Source organism: Ranitomeya imitator, chromosome 5 (genome assembly GCF_032444005.1).
Source record: "Ranitomeya imitator isolate aRanImi1 chromosome 5, aRanImi1.pri, whole genome shotgun sequence".
Taxonomy (NCBI): Eukaryota; Metazoa; Chordata; class Amphibia; order Anura; family Dendrobatidae; genus Ranitomeya; species Ranitomeya imitator.
In genome coordinates, this window is record NC_091286.1 from 219,240,222 (window position 1) to 219,262,537 (window position 22,316).

General features: G+C 45.7%; 1 protein-coding gene across 2 annotated transcripts in view; it reads left to right on the forward strand.

Annotated features, from left to right (window-relative positions):
* The first annotated feature begins 291 nt into the window (after nt 1-291).
* Nucleotides 292-22,316, forward strand: part of AIG1 (androgen induced 1) — a 587,426-nt gene continuing 565,401 nt past the window's right edge. The window contains exon 1 of one of the 2 annotated variants that reach the window (XM_069725904.1): nt 292-590. In XM_069725904.1, coding sequence (XP_069582005.1) covers nt 450-590 — 141 coding nt within the window. In that variant the 5' untranslated portion in view covers nt 292-449. The remainder of the gene's footprint in view (nt 591-22,316) is intronic. The other variant, XM_069725905.1, reaches the window with a different exon arrangement.

A 22,316-nucleotide genomic window follows, 5' to 3' on the forward strand; every position in this document is an offset into this window, starting at 1 on the left:
CATGGTGGAGGCTCCTAAAGACCAAAATCATCTTCAGCCTAAAGGAAAATCATTCCCAAAATCACGGCAACGGCACAAAGAGATAAGTGGGCTTTGATTTTTTTTTCCTACAAGAAACACGAGGCGCTCAGTGCGACCCCTCACTACAGAGTCCCGGGACCGGCAGACGGGGGCGCCTGACAGAGCGGACATTGCCTCATAGTCGGTGACGTCACACAGACGCGTCCAGGGTTCCGCCTGCTGTCTGTGACGTCACCACGTCCTCATCGCTCTCCCGTCCCCATAGCAACCGCCCCCCTTCTTCCCTCCCGGGCTGTGATGCTCAGTGCCGGCCGTCCATCCCATTCCCAAGACGTTACAATAAAAATAAGTACCGGGGGGAGGCAGGGCTGTGCGGCCGCCGCTGACCTGCAGTATCCCGGGCCGGCCGGTGTGCGCTGCGGCCTGTCATGGCGCTTATCCCGTGCCAGGTGCTGCGGTTCGCGATCCTGCTCTCATACCTGTCCGTGCTGTGCCACTACAAGGCCATAGAGATGCCCGCGCACCAGACCTATGGGGGCAGCTGGAAGTTTCTCACCTTCATTGACTTGGTGAGTCCGGAGAATCTGCAGAGAGGGTCCACCTGCACCGCGTCCTTGGAATATACATGTGTGGCTTTGTATGGGCGATATATATATATGTATATATATGTGTGTGTATATACAGTGTATATATATATATATATATATATATATATATACACACACATATATATATATATATATCTATCTATTATGGTGTGTGTATATAATATACATATAATGTCTGTAGTGTTTGTGATATTTAATGCAGACATTACATATATGTATATAATAGACACAAATATATACTTTATATATATATATATATATATATATATATATATATATATATATATATTACACAGCCACACGCACACCTGCTTTTACAATCCAATAAAAAGCAGTGGCTCCTGGTAAAATGAGAATCCTTTATTACAAACAATTAAAAATTGACTCCATGACGGCGGGGCGGCACGACATGGTTTGGACAGACATGTTGATCTACGCGTTTCAGTCAGACTCCGCCGTCCTTTGTCCAAGCTCGGACTGTGTGAGACGCGTAGCCGTGTCTTGCCGTCCCGCCATCATGGAGTCGTTCTTAATCGCTTATAATACAGGATTCTCGTTGTTCAGGAGCCGGACACTGCTACTTTTTTTTATTTCTTCACGTCTGGTCAGGACGAATTTCCGCGCTCCCTCAGTAAATCGCCACAACAGGTGAGCGGGCATGCTTTCCTCTTTAGTATACTCTGCCTTTACGGTGTCTGTGAGTATAGAATGGCGCGTGGGTCTGTTAAGCTACGTTCCCACCTGACGTATTTGGTGAGTTTTTGATGTTGCATATTTTTTTTGCACCATTTACGCACCTATTAAGTAAATTAGGGGACTTTTCTTTTTTCGTTATGTTTTTTTGTAGCGTTTTTGACACTTTCATTTTTGGCATTTCTTGTTTTAAATAAAGGTGCTTTTGTTTTTGATACTTCCTGGCATTTGGCTTTGGCCGGTGTCAGACCTAACGTATAAAAATACAGTCCATTTTTTACGGCCGAGATACACAGAAAAGTTCCTGAACAGTGATCCGTATTCAAGGCGAGGATGCGATTTTTACTCCAAAAAGTATCTGTGTGTCATCCGTATGGCATCCGTACGGCGAGATTTTCTCGCCGGCTTGCAAAATGGACATATAATGGATCCATGGGCTTAAATATTTGTGAACACTAGGGTTGAGCGAAACGGGTCGAACATTTTCAAAAGTCGCCGACTTTTGGCTAAGTCGGGGTTTCATGAAACCCGATCCGACCCCTGTGCGGGGTCGGCCATGCGGTACGCGACTTTCGCGCCAAAGTCGCGTTTCAATGACGCGAAAAGCGCCATTTCTCAGCCAATGAAGGTAAACGCAGAGTGTGGGCAGCGTGATGACATAGGTCCTGGTCCCCACCATCTTAGAGAAGGGCATTGCAGTGATTGGCTTGCTGTCTGCGACGTCACAGGGGCTATAAAGAGGCGTTCCCGCCGACCGCCATCTTACTGCTGCTGATCTGAGCTTAGGGAGAGGTTGCTGCCGCTTTGTCAGAAGCAGGGATAGCGTTAGGCAGGGTCCATTAACCACAAAACCGCTTGTGCTGCAGCGATTTGCACTGTCCAACACCACCCTCGGTGTGCAGGGACAGTGGAATTTTTTTTTTTTTTTTTTTTCCCCTCAGCGCTGTAGCTCATTGGGCTGCCCTAGAAGGCTCCCTGATAGCTGCATTGCTGTGTGTACGCCGCTGTGCAAACCAACTGCTTTTTTCAAAGCACAAATCCTCTTGTTCCTTCCTTTCTGCACAGCTATCTTTTTTGTTTGTCCACACTTTTTATTTCATTTGTGCATCAGTCCACTCCTTATTGCTGCCTGCCATACCTGGCTGAGATTACTGCAGGCAGGGAGATAGTAGCTGCCTGCCATACCTGGCTGAGATTACTGCAGGCAGGGAGATAGTAATTGTAGGACATTCCCTGTTTTTTTTTTTTTTTTTTTTTTGGTGGGAGATTAAGATTGGCAATTTGGCATTTCTGCTAGAGTGCCATCCCTGTGTGTGCCATCTCTCTCACATAGTGGGCCATAGAAAGCCTTTTCATTTTTCTGTATTTTTTTTTGTGGGGTGTATAAATTCTCCCTGATAAAAATACAGTGGGAGATTAATATTGGCCTTTGGGCTTGTGTGCCAGTCCTGAGTGTGCCATCTCTCTCACAAATAGTGGGCCATAGAAAGCCTATTTTATTTTTTTTTGGGTTTTATAAATTCTCCCTGAAAAAAAGGGAGATTAATATTGGCCTCTGGGCTTCTGTGCCAGTCCTGAGCGTGCCATCTGTGCCAGTCCTGAGCGTCCCATCTCTCTCACAAATAGTGGGCCATAGAAAGCCTATTTAATTTTTTTTTTGGTTTTATAAATTTTCCCTGAAAAAAGGGAGATTAATATTGGCCTCTGGGCTTGTGTGCCAGTTGTGAGCGTGCCATCTGTGCCAGTCCTGAGCGTGCCATCTCTCTCACAAATAGTGGGCCATAGAAAGCCTATTTAATTTTTTTTTTGGTTTTATAAATTTTCCCTGAAAAAAGGGAGATTAATATTGGCCTCTGGGCTTGTGTGCCAGTTGTGAGCGTGCCATCTGTGCCAGTCCTGAGCGTGCCATCTCTCTCACAAATAGTGGGCCATAGAAAGCCTATTTAAATATTTTTTTGGTTTTATAAATTCTCCCAGAAAAAAAGGGAGATTAATATTGGCCTCTGGGCTTCTGTGCCAGTTGTGAGCGTGCCATCTGTGCCAGTCCTGAGCGTGCCATCTCTCTCACAAATAGTGGGCCATAGAAAGCCTATTTAAATATTTTTTTGGTTTTATAAATTCTCCCAGAAAAAAAGGGAGATTAATATTGGCCTCTGGGCTTCTGTGCCAGTCCTGAGCGTGCCATCTGTGCCAGTCCTGAGCGTCCCATCTCTCTCACAAATAGTGGGCCATAGAAAGCCTATTTTATTTTTTTTTTGGGTTTCAGAAATTCTCCCTGGAAAAAAAAAGGGAGATTAATATTGCCCTTTGGGCTTGTGTGCCAGTACTAAGCGTTCCATCTCTCTCTCTCTCTCAGTCAGTGGGCCATAGAACGCATATTTTTGGTTTTATTTGTTTTCTAAATTCTCCCTGAAAAAATCATTTTATTTTATTTGGTTTCTAAATTCTTCCTGATAAAATCATATTTTTTTTATTATTTTTATTTCTAAAGTCTCCCTGAAAAAAAAAAAAAAAAAAAACAACCAAAAAAACAGTGGGAGATTAATATTGGCCTTTCTGCTTGTGTGCCAGTCTTGACTCCTGGGTGTGCCATCTCTCTCTCTCTCTCTCTCTCTCTCTCTCTCTCTCTCTCTCTCTCCAATTGTGGTCCATAGAAAGCCTATATTTTTTTTCCTTGATTTGGGTTCTAAAATCTACCAGAGAAAATAACTACATCAATCATTGGTAGAAAAATATTGGCCTCTGGGTTTGTGTGCCACTCCTGACTCCTGTGTGCGTCATCTCTCAGTCAGTGGGCCATAGAACGCCTATTTTTGGTTTTATTTGTTTTCTAAATTCTCCCTGAAAAAATTATTTTATTTTATTTGGTTTCTAAATTCTTCCTGATAAAATCATATTTTTTTTATTATTTTTTTTTCTAAAGTCTCCCTGAAAAAAAAAAAAAAAAACAGTGGGAGATTAATATTGGCCTTTCTGCTTGTGTGCCAGTCTTGACTCCTGGGTGCGTCATCTCTCAGTCAGTGGGCCATAGAACGCCTATTTTTGGTTTTATTTGTTTTATAAATTCTCCCTGAAAAAATCATTTTATTTTATTTGGTTTCTAAATTCTTCCTGATAAAATCATATTTTTTTTATTATTTTTTTTTCTAAAGTCTCCCTGAAAAAAAAAAAAAAAAAACAACCAAAAAAAACAGTGGGAGATTAATATTGGCCTTTCTGCTTGTGTGCCAGTCTTGACTCCTGGGTGCGTCATCTCTCAGTCAGTGGGCCATAGAACGCCTATTTTTGGTTTTATTTGTTTTCTAAATTCTCCCTGAAAAAATCATTTTATTTTATTTGGTTTCTAAATTCTTCCTGATAAAATCATATTTTTTTTATTATTTTTTTTTCTAAAGTCTCCCTGAAAAAAAAAAAAAAAAAAACAACCAAAAAAAACAGTGGGAGATTAATATTGGCCTTTCTGCTTGTGTGCCAGTCTTGACTCCTGGGTGCGTCATCTCTCAGTCAGTGGGCCATAGAACGCCTATTTTTGGTTTTATTTGTTTTATAAATTCTCCCTGAAAAAATCATTTTATTTTATTTGGTTTCTAAATTCTTCCTGATAAAATCATATTTTTTTTATTATTTTTTTTTCTAAAGTCTCCCTGAAAAAAAAAAAAAAAAAACAACCAAAAAAAACAGTGGGAGATTAATATTGGCCTTTCTGCTTGTGTGCCAGTCTTGACTCCTGGGTGCGTCATCTCTCAGTCAGTGGGCCATAGAACGCCTATTTTTGGTTTTATTTGTTTTCTAAATTCTCCCTGAAAAAATCATTTTATTTTATTTGGTTTCTAAATTCTTCCTGATAAAATCATATTTTTTTTATTATTTTTTTTTCTAAAGTCTCCCTGAAAAAAAAAAAAAAAAAAACAACCAAAAAAAACAGTGGGAGATTAATATTGGCCTTTCTGCTTGTGTGCCAGTCTTGACTCCTGGGTGCGTCATCTCTCAGTCAGTGGGCCATAGAACGCCTATTTTTGGTTTTATTTGTTTTCTAAATTCTCCCTGAAAAAATCATTTTATTTTATTTGGTTTCTAAATTCTTCCTGATAAAATCATATTTTTTTTATTATTTTTTTTTCTAAAGTCTCCCTGAAAAAAAAAAAAAAAAAAACAACCAAAAAAAACAGTGGGAGATTAATATTGGCCTTTCTGCTTGTGTGCCAGTCTTGACTCCTGGGTGTGCCATCTCTCTCTCTCTCTCTCTCCAATTGTGGTCCATAGAAAGCCTACATTTTTTTTCCTTGATTTGGGTTCCAAAATCTACCAGAGAAAATAACTCCATCAATCATTGGTAGAAAAATATTGGCCTCTGGGCTTGTGTGCCACTCCTGATTCCTGTGTGCGTCATCTCTCACTCAGTGGCCCATAGAAAGCATATAGTTTGTTACATTTGTTTTCTAAATTCTCCCTGCAAAAATCTATTTTTTTTTTTTTGGGGGGTTTCTAAAGTGTTCCTGAAAAAAATAAAAATAAAAAAAAAATAATAGTGTGACATTAATATTAACATTTGTGCTTCAGTGACAGTCCTGCGTGTGGGGCATCTCTCTAATTTGCAGCCACCAAAAAAAGAGTGTGTAACATTGGGCCTGATTTTCGCTGTGGTCTCACCAACCTGTAAAGGGGTAGCTAAATCATACAGAAGTTATAGCTCACCGTGTAAGTTGTGTGACTGCAACAAATAACGTTAGTTTGGTTACGTTTTTAAAACAATGAGGAAGTCTAGTGGAAGAGGTCGTGGCCGGGGGCGTTCATTGTCAGCTGGTAATGAGGGTAGTGGTAGTGGTGGAGCATCAGGTGGTCGTGGGGGAAAAAATATTGCACCTAAGTCTGGAGCTGTGGAGCCAGGTTCGTCGTCCGGCTACACAAGGCCTCGAACGCTCCCTTTTCTGGGATTAGGAAAACCGCTTTTAAAGCCGGAGCAGCAAGAGCAAGTTTTGGCTTATCTTGCTGACTCAGCCTCTAGCTCTTTTGCCTCATCTCGTGAAACTGGTAAAAGTAAAAGCAGCGCGTCGTTAGTGGATGTTCACGGTCAGGGACAAGTCACTTCCTTGTCCTCTTCAGCAAAAACAACAACAGAGAAGAATGCAGCAGGCGACACAACGGGTTACTCCATGGAGCTCTTTACACATACCGTCCCTGGCTTAGAAAGTGAAGCAGTTAACAGTCCATGCCCATTACAAATTGAATCTGACATGGAGTGCACTGACGCACAGCCACAGCCAGACTACTATGCTGGTCCTTTGACTCAGACCACAACATTGCCCTCGCAGGGTGCTGATCAAGAATCAGACCCTGATGAGACTATGTTGCCCCATCACGAACGCTATACCACCGAACGACACGGTGACACAGACGAAGTTGCGCAGGAGGTACAAGAAGAGTTATTAGATGACCCAGTTCTTGACCCCGATTGGCAGCCATTGGGGGAACAGGGTGCAGGCGGCAGCAGTTCTGAAGCAGAGGAGGAGGAGGGGCCGCAGCAGGCATCAACATCGCCACAGGTTCCATCTGCCGGGCCCGTATCTTGCCCAAAACGCGTGGCAAAGCCAAAACCTGGTGGAGGACAGCGTGGCCATCCGGTTAAAGCTCAGTCTGCAATGCCTGAAAAGGTATCCGATGCTAGAAAGAGTGCAGTCTGGCATTTTTTTAAACAACATCCAATTGATCAGCGCAAAGTCATCTGTCAAAAATGTTCTACTTCCTTAAGCAGAGGTCAGAATCTGAAAAGTCTCAATACTAGTTGCATGCATAGACATTTAACCACCATGCATTTGAAAGCTTGGACTAACTACCAAACGTCCCTTAAGGTTGTTGCACCCTCGGCCAATGAAGCTAGTCATCAACGCAACATCCCTTCCGGCAGTGTAGGACCACCATTTAGCGCACCACCTGCTGTATCTGTGCAGGTATCTTTGCCAGGCCAAAGCAGTCAGGGTCAGGGAATCACCAGTTTCGTAGTAGGAAACACTGCATCTAGGGCACCGGCGGCAACAATACCATCTCCCACCGTCTCTCAGTCTGCCATGTCCACCGGCACCCCCGCTAGTTCCACGATCTCCAGCTCTCCAGTCCAGCTCACCCTACATGAGACTATGGTTAGAAAAAGGAAATACTTAGCCTCGCATCCGCGTACACAGGGTTTGAACGCCCACATAGCTAGACTAATCTCGTTAGAGATGATGCCCTACCGGTTAGTTGAAAGCGAAGCTTTCAAAGACCTGATGGACTACGCTGTACCACGCTACGAGCTACCCAGTCGACACTTTTTTTCCAGAAAAGCCATCCCAGCCCTCCACCAGCATGTTAAAGAGCGCATCGTCCATGCACTCAGGCAATCTGTGAGCACAAAGGTGCACCTGACAACAGATGCATGGACCAGTAGGCATGGCCAGGGACGTTACGTGTCCATCACGGCACACTGGGTAAATGTGGTGGATTCAGGGTCCACAGGGGACAGCAAGTTTGGGACAGTTCTGCCTAGCCCACGGTCTAGTAAACAGTTGTCTGTAGCCGTTCGCACCCCCTCCTCCTCCTCCTCCTCGTCCTCCTGCAGAAGCAAGAGCTCGTCCACAGACCGCAGTCGCACAAACACTCCATCCGCACCTGCCACTGTTGCACACCAGGTCTCCCATTATGGGGCAGCTACTGGCATACGTCAGCAGGCTGTATTGGCTATGAAGTGTTTGGGCGACAATAGACACACCGCGGAAGTTCTGTCCGAGTTCTTGCAGCAAGAAACGCAGTCGTGGCTGGGCACTGTAGATCTTGAGGCAGGCAAGGTAGTGAGTGATAACGGAAGGAATTTCATGGCTGCCATCTCCCTTTCCCAACTGAAACACATTCCTTGCCTGGCTCACACCTTAAACCTGGTGGTGCAGTGCTTCCTGAAAAGTTATCCGGGGTTATCCGACCTGCTCCTCAAAGTGCGTGGACTTTGCGCACATATCCGCCGTTCGCCTGTACACTCCAGCCGTATGCAGACCTATCAGCGTTCTTTGAACCTTCCCCAGCATCGCCTAATCATAGACGTTGCAACAAGGTGGAACTCAACACTGCACATGCTTCAGAGACTGTGCGAACAGAGGCGGGCTGTTATGTTTTTGTGGGAGGATACACATACACGGGCAGGCAGTAGGATGGCAGACATGGAGTTGTCAGGTGTGCAGTGGTCGAAGATTCAAGACATGTGTCAAGTCCTTCAGTGTTTTGAGGAATGCACACGGCTGGTTAGTGCAGACAACGCCATAATAAGCATGAGCATCCCCCTAATGCGTCTGCTGATGCAAAGTTTGACGCACATAAAGGATCAGGCGTCTGCACCAGAGGAAGAGGAAAGCCTTGATGACAGTCAGCGATTGTCTGGTCAGGGCAGTGTACATGACGAGGTACCGGGCGAAGAGGAGGTGGAGGATGAGGAGGATGATGGGGATGAGTATATTTTTAATGAGGAAGCTTTCCCGGGGGCACGGGAAATTGGTGGCGTGGCAAGGCCGGGTTCTGGTTTTTTGAGGGACACAAGTGACGTAGATTTGCCTGCAACTGCCCCTCAACCAAGCACAACCGCAGATTTGACAACGGGAACTTTGGCCCACATGGCGGATTATGCCTTGCGTATCCTCAAAAGGGACACACGCATTACAAAAATGATGAACGATGACGATTACTGGTTGGCCTGCCTCCTTGATCCTCGCTATAAAGGCAAATTGCAAAATATTATGCCACATGAGAACTTGGAACTAATATTAGCAACAAAACAATCAACTCTTGTTGACCGTTTGCTTCTGGCATTCCCTGCACACAGCGCCCGTGATCGTTCTCACACGAGCTCCAGGGGCCAGCAGACCAGAGGTGTTAGAGGGGCAGAAATCAGAAGTGGCGTTGGACAGAGGGGTTTTCTGACCAGGTTGTGGAGTGATTTTTCTATGACCGCAGACAGGACAGGTACTGCAGCATCAATTCAAAGTGACAGGAGACAACATTTGTCCAGTATGGTTACAAACTATTTTTCATCCCTTATCGACGTTCTCCCTCAACCGTCATTCCCATTTGATTACTGGGCATCCAAATTAGACACCTGGCCAGAATTGGCAGAATATGCATTGCAGGAGCTTGCTTGCCCGGCAGCTAGTGTCCTATCAGAAAGAGTATTCAGTGCTGCAGGTTCAATACTAACAGAAAAAAGGACTCGTCTGGCTACCCAAAATGTAGATGATCTAACCTTCATTAAAATGAACCACAACTGGATTTCAAAATCTTTTGCCCCACCCTGCCCGGCTGACACCTAGCTTTCCTATGAAAAGGTCTTGCCTGTGGACTATTCTGAATGACTTTTCCAATCTCGTAATTTTCTTCACCTGATTGTCCAGCATACGACATGTTTCCACCTCACGAAATGGCCAAACTCCCCACACGGGGCCGTGCTATCGCCACTTTGCGCTTGGACCCTTGAGAGTGCTGTTTGTCTGAAGAGGTGGGTGTGGCCGCTTTTGGTCGACGGCACTGCCACTGGGTCCCTCATAGTACAATAAAGTGTCTCTGGCGGTGGTGGTGCGCACCCAACGTCAGACACACCGTTGTAATATGAGGGGCCCTGTGCCTGTACCGCCGGCCACAAGACAGTTCCCCCCCCCAGCTCAAACAGTGCTCTACCACTAGCAAAATTATCTCTCACAGCTTCACCAATGTGTAGTCTAGCCGCTGACATCCTTCAATGCCTGGCACTGACAATACCATTGTTTTGACATTTTTGTTATGTTAGGCCTTCGAAGCCTGTCTGCGGTCCCTTCTTTCTACAACTACTACACTGACCAGGCCACTGCTGGCCGTGTTACCCTGGAACCAATTTAAAAGTGCCTACAGTCAGCCCAATTTTGTTATGTTAGGCCTTCGAAGACTGTCTGCCGTCACTCCTTCCACTAGACTTCCACTGACCATACACTGCTGCCCATGTACCCCTGGAACCAATTTAAAGTGCCTACAGCCAGCCCAATTTTGTTATGTTAGGCCTTCGAAGCCTGTCTGCGGTCACTCCTTCCACTAGACTTCCACTGACCAGACCACTGCTGCCCGTGTACCCCTGGAACCAATTTAAAAGTGCCTACAGCCAGCCCAAGTTTGTTATGTTAGGCCTTCGATGCCTGTCTGCGGTCCATTCTTTCAACTACTACTACACTGACCAGGTCACTGCTGCCCGTGTACCCCTGGAACCAATTTAAAATTGCCTACAGCCAGCCCAATTTTTTTATTTTAGGCCTTCGATGCCTGTCTGCGGTCCATTCTTTCAACTACTACTACACTGACCAGGTCACTGCTGCCCGTGTACCCCTGGAACCAATTTAAAATTGCCTACAGCCATGTGTTATTATTTTAGGCCTTCGATGCCTGTCTGCGGTCACTCCTTCCACTAGGCCTCCACTGACCACACCACTGCTGCCCGTGTACCCCTGGAACCAATTTAAAATTGCCTACAGCCAGCCCAATTTTTTTATTTTAGGCCTTCGATGCCTGTCTGCGGTCCATTCTTTCAACTACTACTACACTGACCAGGTCACTGCTGCCCGTGTACCCCTGGAACCAATTTAAAATTGCCTACAGCCATGTGTTATTATTTTAGGCCTTCGATGCCTGTCTGCGGTCACTCCTTCCACTAGGCCTCCACTGACCACACCACTGCTGCCCGTGTACCCCTGGAACCAATTTAAAATTGCCTACAGCCAGCCCAATTTTTTTATTTTAGGCCTTCGATGCCTGTCTGCGGTCCATTCTTTCAACTACTACTACACTGACCAGGTCACTGCTGCCCGTGTACCCCTGGAACCAATTTAAAATTGCCTACAGCCAGCCCAATTTTTTTATTTTAGGCCTTCGATGCCTGTCTGCGGTCCATTCTTTCAACTACTACTACACTGACCAGGTCACTGCTGCCCGTGTACCCCTGGAACCAATTTAAAATTGCCTACAGCCATGTGTTATTATTTTAGGCCTTCGATGCCTGTCTGCGGTCACTCCTTCCACTAGGCCTCCACTGACCACACCACTGCTGTCCGTGTACCCCTGGAACCAATTTAAAATTGCCTACAGCCATGTGTTATTATTTTAGGCCTTCGATGCCTGTCTGCGGTCACTCCTTCCACTAGGCCTCCACTGACCACACCACTGCTGTCCGTGTACCCCTGGAACCAATTTAAAATTGCCTACAGCCATGTGTTATTATTTTAGGCCTTCGATGCCTGTCTGCGGTCACTCCTTCCACTAGACTTCCACTGACCAGACCACTGCTGCCCGTGTACCCCTGGAACCAATTTAAAAGTGCCTACAGCCATGTGTTATTATTTTAGGCCTTCGATGCCTGTCTGCGGTCACTCCTTCCACTAGGCCTCCACTGACCACACCACTGCTGTCCGTGTACCCCTGGAACCAATTTAAAATTGCCTACAGCCATGTGTTATTATTATAGGCCTTCGATGCCTGTCTGCGGTCACTCCTTCCACTAGGCCTCCACTGACCACACCACTGCTGTCCGTGTACCCCTGGAACCAATTTAAAATTGCCTACAGCCATGTGTTATTATTTTAGGCCTTCGATGCCTGTCTGCGGTCACTCCTTCCACTAGACTTCCACTGACCAGACCACTGCTGCCCGTGTACCCCTGGAACCAATTTAAAAGTGCCTACAGCCAGCCCAAGTTTGTTATGTTAGGCCTTCGATGCCTGTCTGCGGTCACTCCTTCCACTAGGCCTCCACTGACCACACCACTGCTGCCCGTGTACCCCTGGAACCAATTTAAAATTGCCTACAGCCAGCCCAATTTTTTTATTTTAGGCCTTCGATGCCTGTCTGCGGTCCATTCTTTCAACTACTACTACACTGACCAGGTCACTGCTGCCCGTGTACCCCTGGAACCAATTTAAAATTGCCTACAGCCAGCCCAATTTTTTTATTTTAGGCCTTCGATGCCTGTCTGCGGTCCATTCTTTCAACTACTACTACACTGACCAGGTCACTGCTGCCCGTGTACCCCTGGAACCAATTTAAAATTGCCTACAGCCATGTGTTATTATTTTAGGCCTTCGATGCCTGTCTGCGGTCACTCCTTCCACTAGGCCTCCACTGACCACACCACTGCTGTCCGTGTACCCCTGGAACCAATTTAAAATTGCCTACAGCCATGTGTTATTATTTTAGGCCTTCGATGCCTGTCTGCGGTCACTCCTTCCACTAGGCCTCCACTGACCACACCACTGCTGTCCGTGTACCCCTGGAACCAATTTAAAATTGCCTACAGCCATGTGTTATTATTTTAGGCCTTCGATGCCTGTCTGCGGTCCATTCTTTCAACTACTACTACACTGACCAGGGCACTGCTGGCCGTGTACCCCTGGAACCAACATCAGAAAATATAAAAATAAGTATTTTGCTTATAAAAAAGAAAATACTGGTGAGATATCAAATGCAGACATTTTAACATTAAAAACAAACACACAACTCTAATCTGGTACAGTACTAAAAATGGCCACCAGCTACAATTACTTTCTCCTGCAAGTAGTTAACTGAAAGTTTTTTTAAATTGAAAACACACATATGGCATCCACCGAGTGTTGTCCTGTCGCGTCTTCTTTATATTATTGCCGAGAAGATGCAAAATAATGAAAATAATAAAATCATTAATTACCAAAATAATAGAGAAAGTCAACACCACATTGCAAATAAACATTCATTCCAAATAAAGAAGCAGGGCGCGTCCGAGGGTGAGTATATACCTAATAAGAATATAATCACCCTCGGACGCGCAATGCTTATTTCCAACAGCCTTCCTTCCTAAGAATCAGCCCTTCCGTCGTGTAGAGAGACGTTGTGTTACACTCCAAGGTGTTCCCCAGGTTGCCTTTCCTGAGCTTCGATCTTCCGGCTCTCGTTTAGTAGTTCTTGGAAACTACTCTGCATTAGGCCTTCAAATTGGGTATGGGGTGTAGAGAGATGGTGTGTTCCACTCCAAGGTGTTCCCCAGGTTGCCTTTCCTGAGCTTCGATCTTCCGGCTCTCGTTTAGTAGTTGTTGGAAACTACGCTGCATTAGGCCTTCAAATTGGGTATGGGGTGTAGCGAGAGGGTGTGTTACACTCCAAGGTGTTCCCCAGGTTGCCTTTCCTGAGCTTCGATCTTCCGGCTCTCGTTTAGTAGTTCTTGGAAACTACACTGCATTAGGCCTTCAAATTGGGTATGGGGTGTAGAGAGAGGGTGTGTTACACTCCAAGGTGTTCCCCAGGTTGCCTTTCCTGAGCTTCGATCTTCCGGCTCTCGTTTAGTAGTTGTTGGAAACTACGCTGCATTAGGCCTTCAAATTGGGTATGGGGTGTAGCGAGAGGGTGTGTTACACTCCAAGGTGTTCCCCAGGTTGCCTTTCCTGAGCTTCGATCTTCCGGCTCTCGTTTAGTAGTTCTTGGAAACTACACTGCATTAGGCCTTCAAATTGGGTATGGGGTGTAGAGAGAGGGTGTGTTACACTCTAAGGTGTTCCCCAGGTTTCCTTGCCATTGCTTCGGTCTTCCGACTCTCGTTTAGTAGTTGTAGAAAAGTACACTGCATTAGGCCATACAAAATGGGTATGGGGTGGAGAGAGATGGTGTGTTACACTCCAAGGTGTTCCCCAGGTTGCCTTTCCTGAGCTTCTATCTTCAGGCTCTCATTAAATTGTGGTTAAATGGAACAACTGCATTTGGCGTACTAGTTGGTTTGGGGCCTACTATCGGTGTCTGCCACTCCTTGCTGTTCTCCTCCACTGAACAAAGCTGTGCCGCCTGTTTACTACGGTTGCCAATTTTGAACTGCATTTCGACTACTTACTGATTTGGCCCTACTCTCTGTGTCAGCCTCTCATTCCAGTTGTCCTCCACTGCAATGCCCCCTGGTTATTCCTGTGTTACCAATTTTGAACTGCATTTAGCCCACTTTCTTCTTTGGGCCTATATCTGTGTTTCCACTTCATCGTGCCCATTGCCCAGCCAGTGATAGATGAGTCTGCTGGTACATTGACCCATAACGCAACATTCCCCGTGCACGCTACACAACAACATTGTGACCCTGCTGAAAGTCAGGTTGCTCTTCCCGCATACCATACCACCTTACACGGGGACAAAGAGGAAGGTGCAGATGAAAGTGCAGGTTCCTTCATCAGGTGGGGGGAGGAATACTAGTTGGCGACGTCACTGGCACAGGGCCTCTCATAGTACGCAAAAGTGTTGCTGCCGGTGGGAGGCGCCCCCGCCGTGCAAACACACCGCTGTACTTTGAGGGGCCCTGTGCCAGTGCCAATGCCAACGAGTGGGCCCCCCCTGCTTGCTCAGGTTCACAGCACTTGCAAAGTTGAAATACTTACCTCTCCCTGCTCCACTGCCGTGACGTGGTCCAGATTTCCTGGGCCCACTAATTACTTGAACCAGCCCTACCCCCCACAACTTTAGCCAAATGACCCCCAATTTCAAATGCCTTCCAATTATTATAAGGTAAATTACGCTTGACAAGCTTCATTAAGAAGAATGGATGGTTTTGACATTAAAATGGCCACTCTAGGTGTTTTCCTGGCCCCCACTCACTGCCGACTATGCTGCCCCATTGACTTGCATTGGGTTTCGTGTTTCGGTCGATCCCGACTTTACGTCATAATCGGCCGATTTCACTCGACCCGACTTTGGACATAGTCGGGTTTCGCAAAACCCGGCTCGACTCTAAAAAGGTCAAGGTCGCTCAACTCTAGTGAACACATATATACAGTCGTGAGACCCATAAATATGTATTTATATTTAATACAGCGCTAGATAGCATAAAAGCCGGTAATTCAATTGCCTGCTTTTGCTATCTCCTTACCAAATCCGACAAGATATGAGACATGGTTTACGTACAGTAAACCATTTCATATTCGTTAGATTTTTACATATTCCTCACAAATAATGTTAGTAGTGTGTATGTGCAAATTTTGGGAGCTCTAGGTCTTAAAATAAAGGATTAAATCACGGAAAAAAACTGGCTCTCACGCAATTCTCTCCGCCAGAGTGGGAAAGCCAGTGACTGAGGGCAGATATTAATCACCTAGAGAGGGAACATGGTTATTGCCCCCCCTCCTCCCCCGGCTAAAAACATCTGCCCCCAGCCGCCCCAGAAAAGGCACATCTGGAAAATGCGCCTATTCTGGCACTTAGCCTTTCTCTTCCACTCCCGAGTAGTGGTGGGATATGGGGTAATAAGGGGTTAATGTCACCTTGCTATTCTAAGGTGACATTAAGCCTGGTTAATAATAGAGAGATGTAGTAGTAAAGGGTTAAAAATACACACACATTATGAATAAAGTTTTTTATGAAATAAACACATGGGGTTCTAATATCTTTATTCTACACTCAATCCAACTGACGTCCCTCGTTCTTCTGAAAAAAAAAAGAAAAGAAAAAAGCGACAATATCCCATTCCTGTCTGCTGTACAGTCATGTCCCACACTGTAAATCCATCTGAAGGGGTTAAATACATTTACAACCAGGAGCCTGCTAATGCAGCCGCTGCGGGCAGTAAAAGACAGGGGAATGAATGGAATGTAGGGAAGCTTCAGTGACTAGCGGTGCCGTCCCCAAAGCTGCGCTCCCTGGTGGCATAAACTCATTTGAACTGTAGCGTGGGAATTTTTCGGAATATTTTCTCACGCTACAGTTCAAATGAGTGCGTTTTTCTCGCAAGTCACATGTGTAGTCCATGTGTAATCCATATTTTTGTCGCCCCCATAGACTTGGAGGAATACGCTCACAATCGCAGCATGCTGCGATTTTCTCAGCCCGTAAAATACGGCCGAGAAATATATGACTGATGGAAGCTGCTCCATAGAGAAACATTGGTCCGTGTGCAATGCGTTGTTTTTGCGCCTCTCCCTGGTCCGTATTTCTCTCTAGTGTAACGCCGGTCTTTGGCCGTTCCACAGCATAAACACACTACACACACTAAACACACTAGCACATGCATGTTTTTTTTTTACTTGGAGATTTTCTGCTTCTAATGCAAGTCTATGGGAAAAATCTGCATAGAAAACTCAGCGTACCGCAAGAGGAATTGCCATGTTGCGGATTAAAAACACACACCACAGGACAGATTACGCTGCGTAAAAAAAGAAACCCAGTGGGCTAAAAATTTCTATAAAGCCCATCCACCTTTCTGGAACTGAAAGATGCTGCTGATTCGGCGAAGCAAAAATACACAGCATCAAAAATGCATCAAAAACTCGTTGTGGGAACGTAACTTTACTGTAAACTGTGTGTATGTCAATATTTATTGCAATAAATGTGGAAGGAGGGGAAAGGCCCTAGATGGGAGGGAGGACTGGCACTGTGGTCACACTAGCTTTTTGCCATTCGCCATTCTCTAACTTGGGCAGAAACCATCTAGTGGACGTGACTTCATATTGAGTGAGGCTGAGCCCACTAAACTGGTTCTGCCCAGGAGTATGCATATCACATACCTGACCTACATTCCCAGACAAGGGAACCTGATAACCCCTGTAATTCTTCTGTTTTCCATTAGTTCTCTGACATCACATGATTAGAAACTTGACTAACTGAATCCTTCTAAGCGACAGGAGGTTAATGTTCCTTGTATGAGTCATAAATCACTGCAAAAGTTGCTGGCGGGGGGGAGGATAGGAGCTGCGGAATAAGGAGTAAATTAGGGGGATGATTTTTGTTGTGACAAGATGCTTCCTATTTCTACATAGAGCAGACAAAAGAGAAGAATTAGCTTCGGTAGAAAGGTAAAATGAGCAATTGTAAGTACACAGTGCTGTATAATATGATGACTGCAGGATATTAAGAGGATAAAAACTTTGATGGGAGGAGGAGGAGTGCTTCTTTAAATTCTTATGTACTTGAAGAGAAATCTGGAGATGGTACAACTACTATATTCCTGCTTTAGTTTGTAATGTGCTATGGTTGCTCAGGTTAGCGATACATGGCAACTGTAACTGTGCGGTTTGTTTGCGACTTTCTATCACACCGCAAATTTAGATGATATTTGACTCTAAGGCTGCTTTCACACATCAGGTTTTTGGTTTCAGGCTAAATCCGGCAAATTTGCTAAAAAACGGATCCGGCGTAAATTGTGGAAAACTGATGCTCAATGTGTAAGAAACGGATTCGGTAGCCGGAAACGTTCATTCACACATTTGTTCCATGCGTTTATTGCCGGAAACGTCCCTTCAGGCTTTTTCGCCGGACACAAAAAACGTTGCAGAAGACGTTTTTTGTGTCCGGCAAAAAAGCCTGAAGGGACGGATCCGGCACAAAACGGATGAAACGCATGTCCTTCAGGCACAATCAGTCGCTAATACAACTCTATGGGAAAAAAAACGGATCCGGCGTAAGAAAAAAACGGATCCGGATTGTGCCTGAAACTGCCGGATTGTGCCTGAAAGAAAAAACCTGATGTGTGAAAGCAGCCTTAAACAACCAAATATTAGACAAGCTACAAGCAAATTACAGTTTTTGATGGCAAAGTCATGTCACCCATTGATGAATATTCCAGCAGATTTTGACCTGTTATATCATCAATGAATTATTATTATTTATTATTATAGCAGCATTTATTCCGTGGCTCTTTGCATGTGATAAGGAGTATACATAATAAAAACAAGTACAGTAATCTTAGGCTGGCTTTACATTTGCGGACGAGGGCTTTGCAGAGGACTGCATAGTTCCTCAGTTAAGCCCTGCCCACTGTGGCACCTCTTCCTTCAGCTCCGCCTACTTTTGCATGCGTCCTGCATACCCTACCTTTAACATTGGGTACGCAGGCCAAGTGGATTTATGCGGATTCCTCCGCAGGCGTCGTTTTGACTCCGCGCTGACCTGCGTCAAACGCAACATGTTGCATTTTGTTGTGGTTGGTTCAGCTTCAAAACGACGCATGCGGAGGCATCCGCATACATCCGCATGGCCTGTGTACCCAATGTTAAAGCTAGGGTATGCAGGACGCATGCAGACGTAGGCGGAGATGAAGGAAGAGGCGCGGCAGTGGGCGGGGCTTCACGGAGGAAGAAGGCTTTCATCCGCAGCCCTGCCGAACGCTAGTGTGAAACTAGCCTTATCAATACAATTCACGACTGGTTCAGAAGGAGAGAGGATCCTGCCCGTGAGGGCTCACAATCTACAAGATTGAATGCAACATTATAATTTTCATGTCGTGTGATCAAAGTTTCAGTGTAGCTATAGTCTATAACAGAAAAACACCCCAACATGACCTTCACATATATGGGAAAGACCCCCAAACTCCAATATGATGTGATATTAGTCATTCGCTCATGAAATTCAAGCTGGCTCTTGACACTGTTCAGTTGAAAATAAAAAATAAAAATCCCTTATCTACTGATGATTCTGGGCTTACCGATTTATTTTCCCCAAAATGTGTTAGATGGCTACAATAGTGGTGACTCTAGAACGCCACCTATTTCCAAAATATAAGAGTGGTTCATTGAGCAGCATTCATCATCTGTCCACCGGATTGTATGATCAGTGGGGTCTCAATGCAGAGAATGAGGGTTCCGTGTCCTCTGTATGTAAGGACCAGATACCAAAATATCCATCAGCTCATAGCATCTATAAAAGTTCATCTGTTCAGCCATAGTTGGCCATGCCTCCCACTAAGGCTACTTTCACACTAGCGTCGGATTCGGCCTGTCGCAGTGCGTCGGGCCGAGATTCCGACGCTAGTGGTGAATGCGCCGCACAACGGAGGCAGCGGATGCATTTTTCCGGCGCATCTGCTGCCCCATTGTGAGGTGCGGGGAGGTGGGGGCGGAGTTCTAGCCGCGCATGCGCGGTCGGAAAAAGCGGTCCGTCGTCAGCAAAAAACGTTACATGTAATGTTTTTTGCTCCCGGCGGTCCGCCACAACACGGCGCAACCGTCGCACGACGGTTGCGACGTGTGTCAATACGTCGCAATGCGTCGGTAATGTTACTCTATGGGGCAAAAACACATCCTGCAAAGTTTTTTCCCCTAAACGACGCATTGCGACGTATTAAAAAAAACGCTAGTGTGAAAGTAGCCTAAGATGCATCTTTAAATGCTGCACAGTACTGCAAGCAAAGAAGGGCACTTGCTGAGCAAGTAACCCTCTAAATTGTCCCTTTGGAAACATTCCTGGATAACCTTAACTTGGGATTCTAGTTTTATATCTATTTTTCATCTACATATATACCCATCTCCCCTGAGGAGTCCTCCATCACTGGCGGATGAAATGCGTAGGGAGGGTTTGTATAGGGGCATTACGTGCAGGATAGACCACACTTGGGTACTGTCCTTGTCAGGAAGGGAGACATGCTCGGGTCACAGCAGGGAAACTACGGTGCCCTTGTATCCATGCCCCTTCTAAATATATGGACGGCCTCCTCAGAAGACTGTAAGTGGTGAAACCGTACCATTTTTATTATTGCAATGGTTCACTTTTGCATTTATGTACGTTTGGTGTCTGATTAGGTGGCTGTTTGTTGGTTTACCTGCAATTTTAAAATTATTTATAAAAAGTCACTTTTTAGTTATATATTGGATCCCGGCTGCTAGTGAAAAAACAAAATATACAAAATATACACAAGGCTAAGTCAGACCCCACCGAGGTGGTATTGATGACCTATGCTGAACATAGGCCATCAATATTGTGACCTCAGAAAACTTTTATGAATTTTACTACTTTAGCATTCTAAACAATATTGTTTACAGTATTTTAAAGTACACATAATACCAAGACTAAAGGTACCTTCACACATAACGATATCGTTAACGATATCGTTGTTTTTTGTGACGTAGCAACAATATCGTTAAGGAAATCGTTCTGTGTGACAGCGACCAACGATCAGGCCCCTGCTGGGAGATCGTTGGTCGCTGGGGAAAGTCCAGCACTTTATTTCGTCGCTGGATCTCCCGCTGACATCGCTGGATCGGCGTGTGTGACACCGATCCAGCGATGTCTTCACTGGTAACCAGGGTAAACATCGGGTTACCAAGCGCAGGGCCGCGCTTAGTAACCCGATGTTTACCCTAGTTACCAGCGTAAAAGTAATAAAAACAAACACTACATACTTACCTACCGCTGTCTGTCCCCGGCGCTCTGCTTCTCTGCACTCCTCCTGTACTGGCTGTGAGCGTCGGTCAGCCGGAAAGCAGAGCGGTGACGTCACCGCTCTGCTTTCCGGCCGCTGTGCTCACAGTCAGTGCAGGAGGAGTGCAGAGAAGCAGAGCGCCGGGGACAGACAGCGGTAGGTAAGTATGTAGTGTTTGTTTTTTTTACTTTTACGCTGGTAACCAGGGTAAACATCGGGTTACTAAGCGTGGCCCTGCGCTTAGTAACCCGATGTTTACCCTGGTTACCCGGGGACTTCGGGATCGTTGGTCGCTGGATAGCTGTCTGTGTGACAGCTCTCCAGCGACCAAACAGCGACGCTGCAGCGATCGACATCGTTGTCGGTATCGCTGCAGCGTCGCTGAGTGTGAAGGTGCCTAAAAGCTTTGCATACATGAGAATCTAATGGTTTAACCCCTTAACGTCCAATGATGTACCTACTGTAGCCCATCATGGCAGGGAGTCAGTGTTAGAATCTGTTTAGTTTGTTACTCTCTGCCATTTTCTTGTGGAGTTCTGGCTGCTGGTCTTTTTCCTCTGGTGCTGGGTTTGTCTTCTGTGTGTGTTATTTGTGCAGTGCTGGTACCTCAGGTTCTGCAAGCCTTAGTTTCTGTTTTCTATTGGTTTCTGCAGCCTTCTTTTTGTTTTCTATTAGGAGGTGACCCGTTTTTGTACCCAGTCCTTTGTTCTTTTAGGGAACCCTTTCCACTTATGTATAGGTCTTCGCTTGAGATTATCCTAGGATCGTCGGTGAGTCTATTCGCAAGGAATGGGTCGCCCACTCCATCGTAGGGTTTCAGCCTAGTCATAGTGCAGGGCCAGTTTTTCCCCTTCTACCTTAGTCCTGTGTTGCAGTAACAGTCAGTTCCTGCACAAGGACGGGCTATGTCCATCATGCATTTAACCCCTTCGCGACATGCGCCGTACTAGTACTGCGCTGCCGGCACTGCATTAGTGCCAGCAGCAGTACTAGTACGTCGCACCGATCACCGCGGTCTCGCGCTGAGCGCCGCGGTGATCGGGTGCGGGGGTCAGCTGTATATGACAGCTGACACCCCGCAGCAATGCCCACGATCGGCGCTATCGCCGATCGCAGGCATTTAACCCCTCTGATGCCGCTGTCAGTAGTGACAGCGGCATAGAGGGGGATCGCGCAGGGACGGGGGCTCCCTGCGCTCTCCCACCGGAGCAACGCAATGAGATCGCGTTGCTCCGGTGACCCGGAAGGAGTCCCCGGATCCAAGATGGCCGCCGGACTCCTTCCGGGTCATGAAGTGACCTGGCTAGCCGGCGCCTGCTGAGAGCAGGCGCTGGAAAGCCAGCTAAACTGCATGTCAGATCGTTGATCTGACAGTGTGCTATGCACACTGTCAGATCAACGATCTGATCTAATACAGAGATGTCCCACCCTGGGACAATGTTAGAAAGTAAAAAAAAAAAAAATAGAATGTGTAAAAAAAAATAAAAAAAAAATCCCCCCCCCCAAAAAAAAAAACATTTCCCAATAAATCCATTTATTTATGTAAAAAAAAAAAAAAACAATAAATGTACACATATTTGGTATCGCCGCGTCCGTAACGACCCGCTCTATAAAACTGTCCCACTAGTTAACCCCTTCAGTGAACACCGCAAAAAAAAAAAAAAAAAAACAAGGCAAAAAACAACGCTTTATTATCATACAGGCGAACAAAAAGTGGAATAACACATGATCAAAACGACGGATATAAATAACCATGGTACCGCTGAAAACGTCATCTTGTCCCGCAAAAAAAAAGCCGCCATACAGCATCATCAGCAGAAAAATAAAAAAGT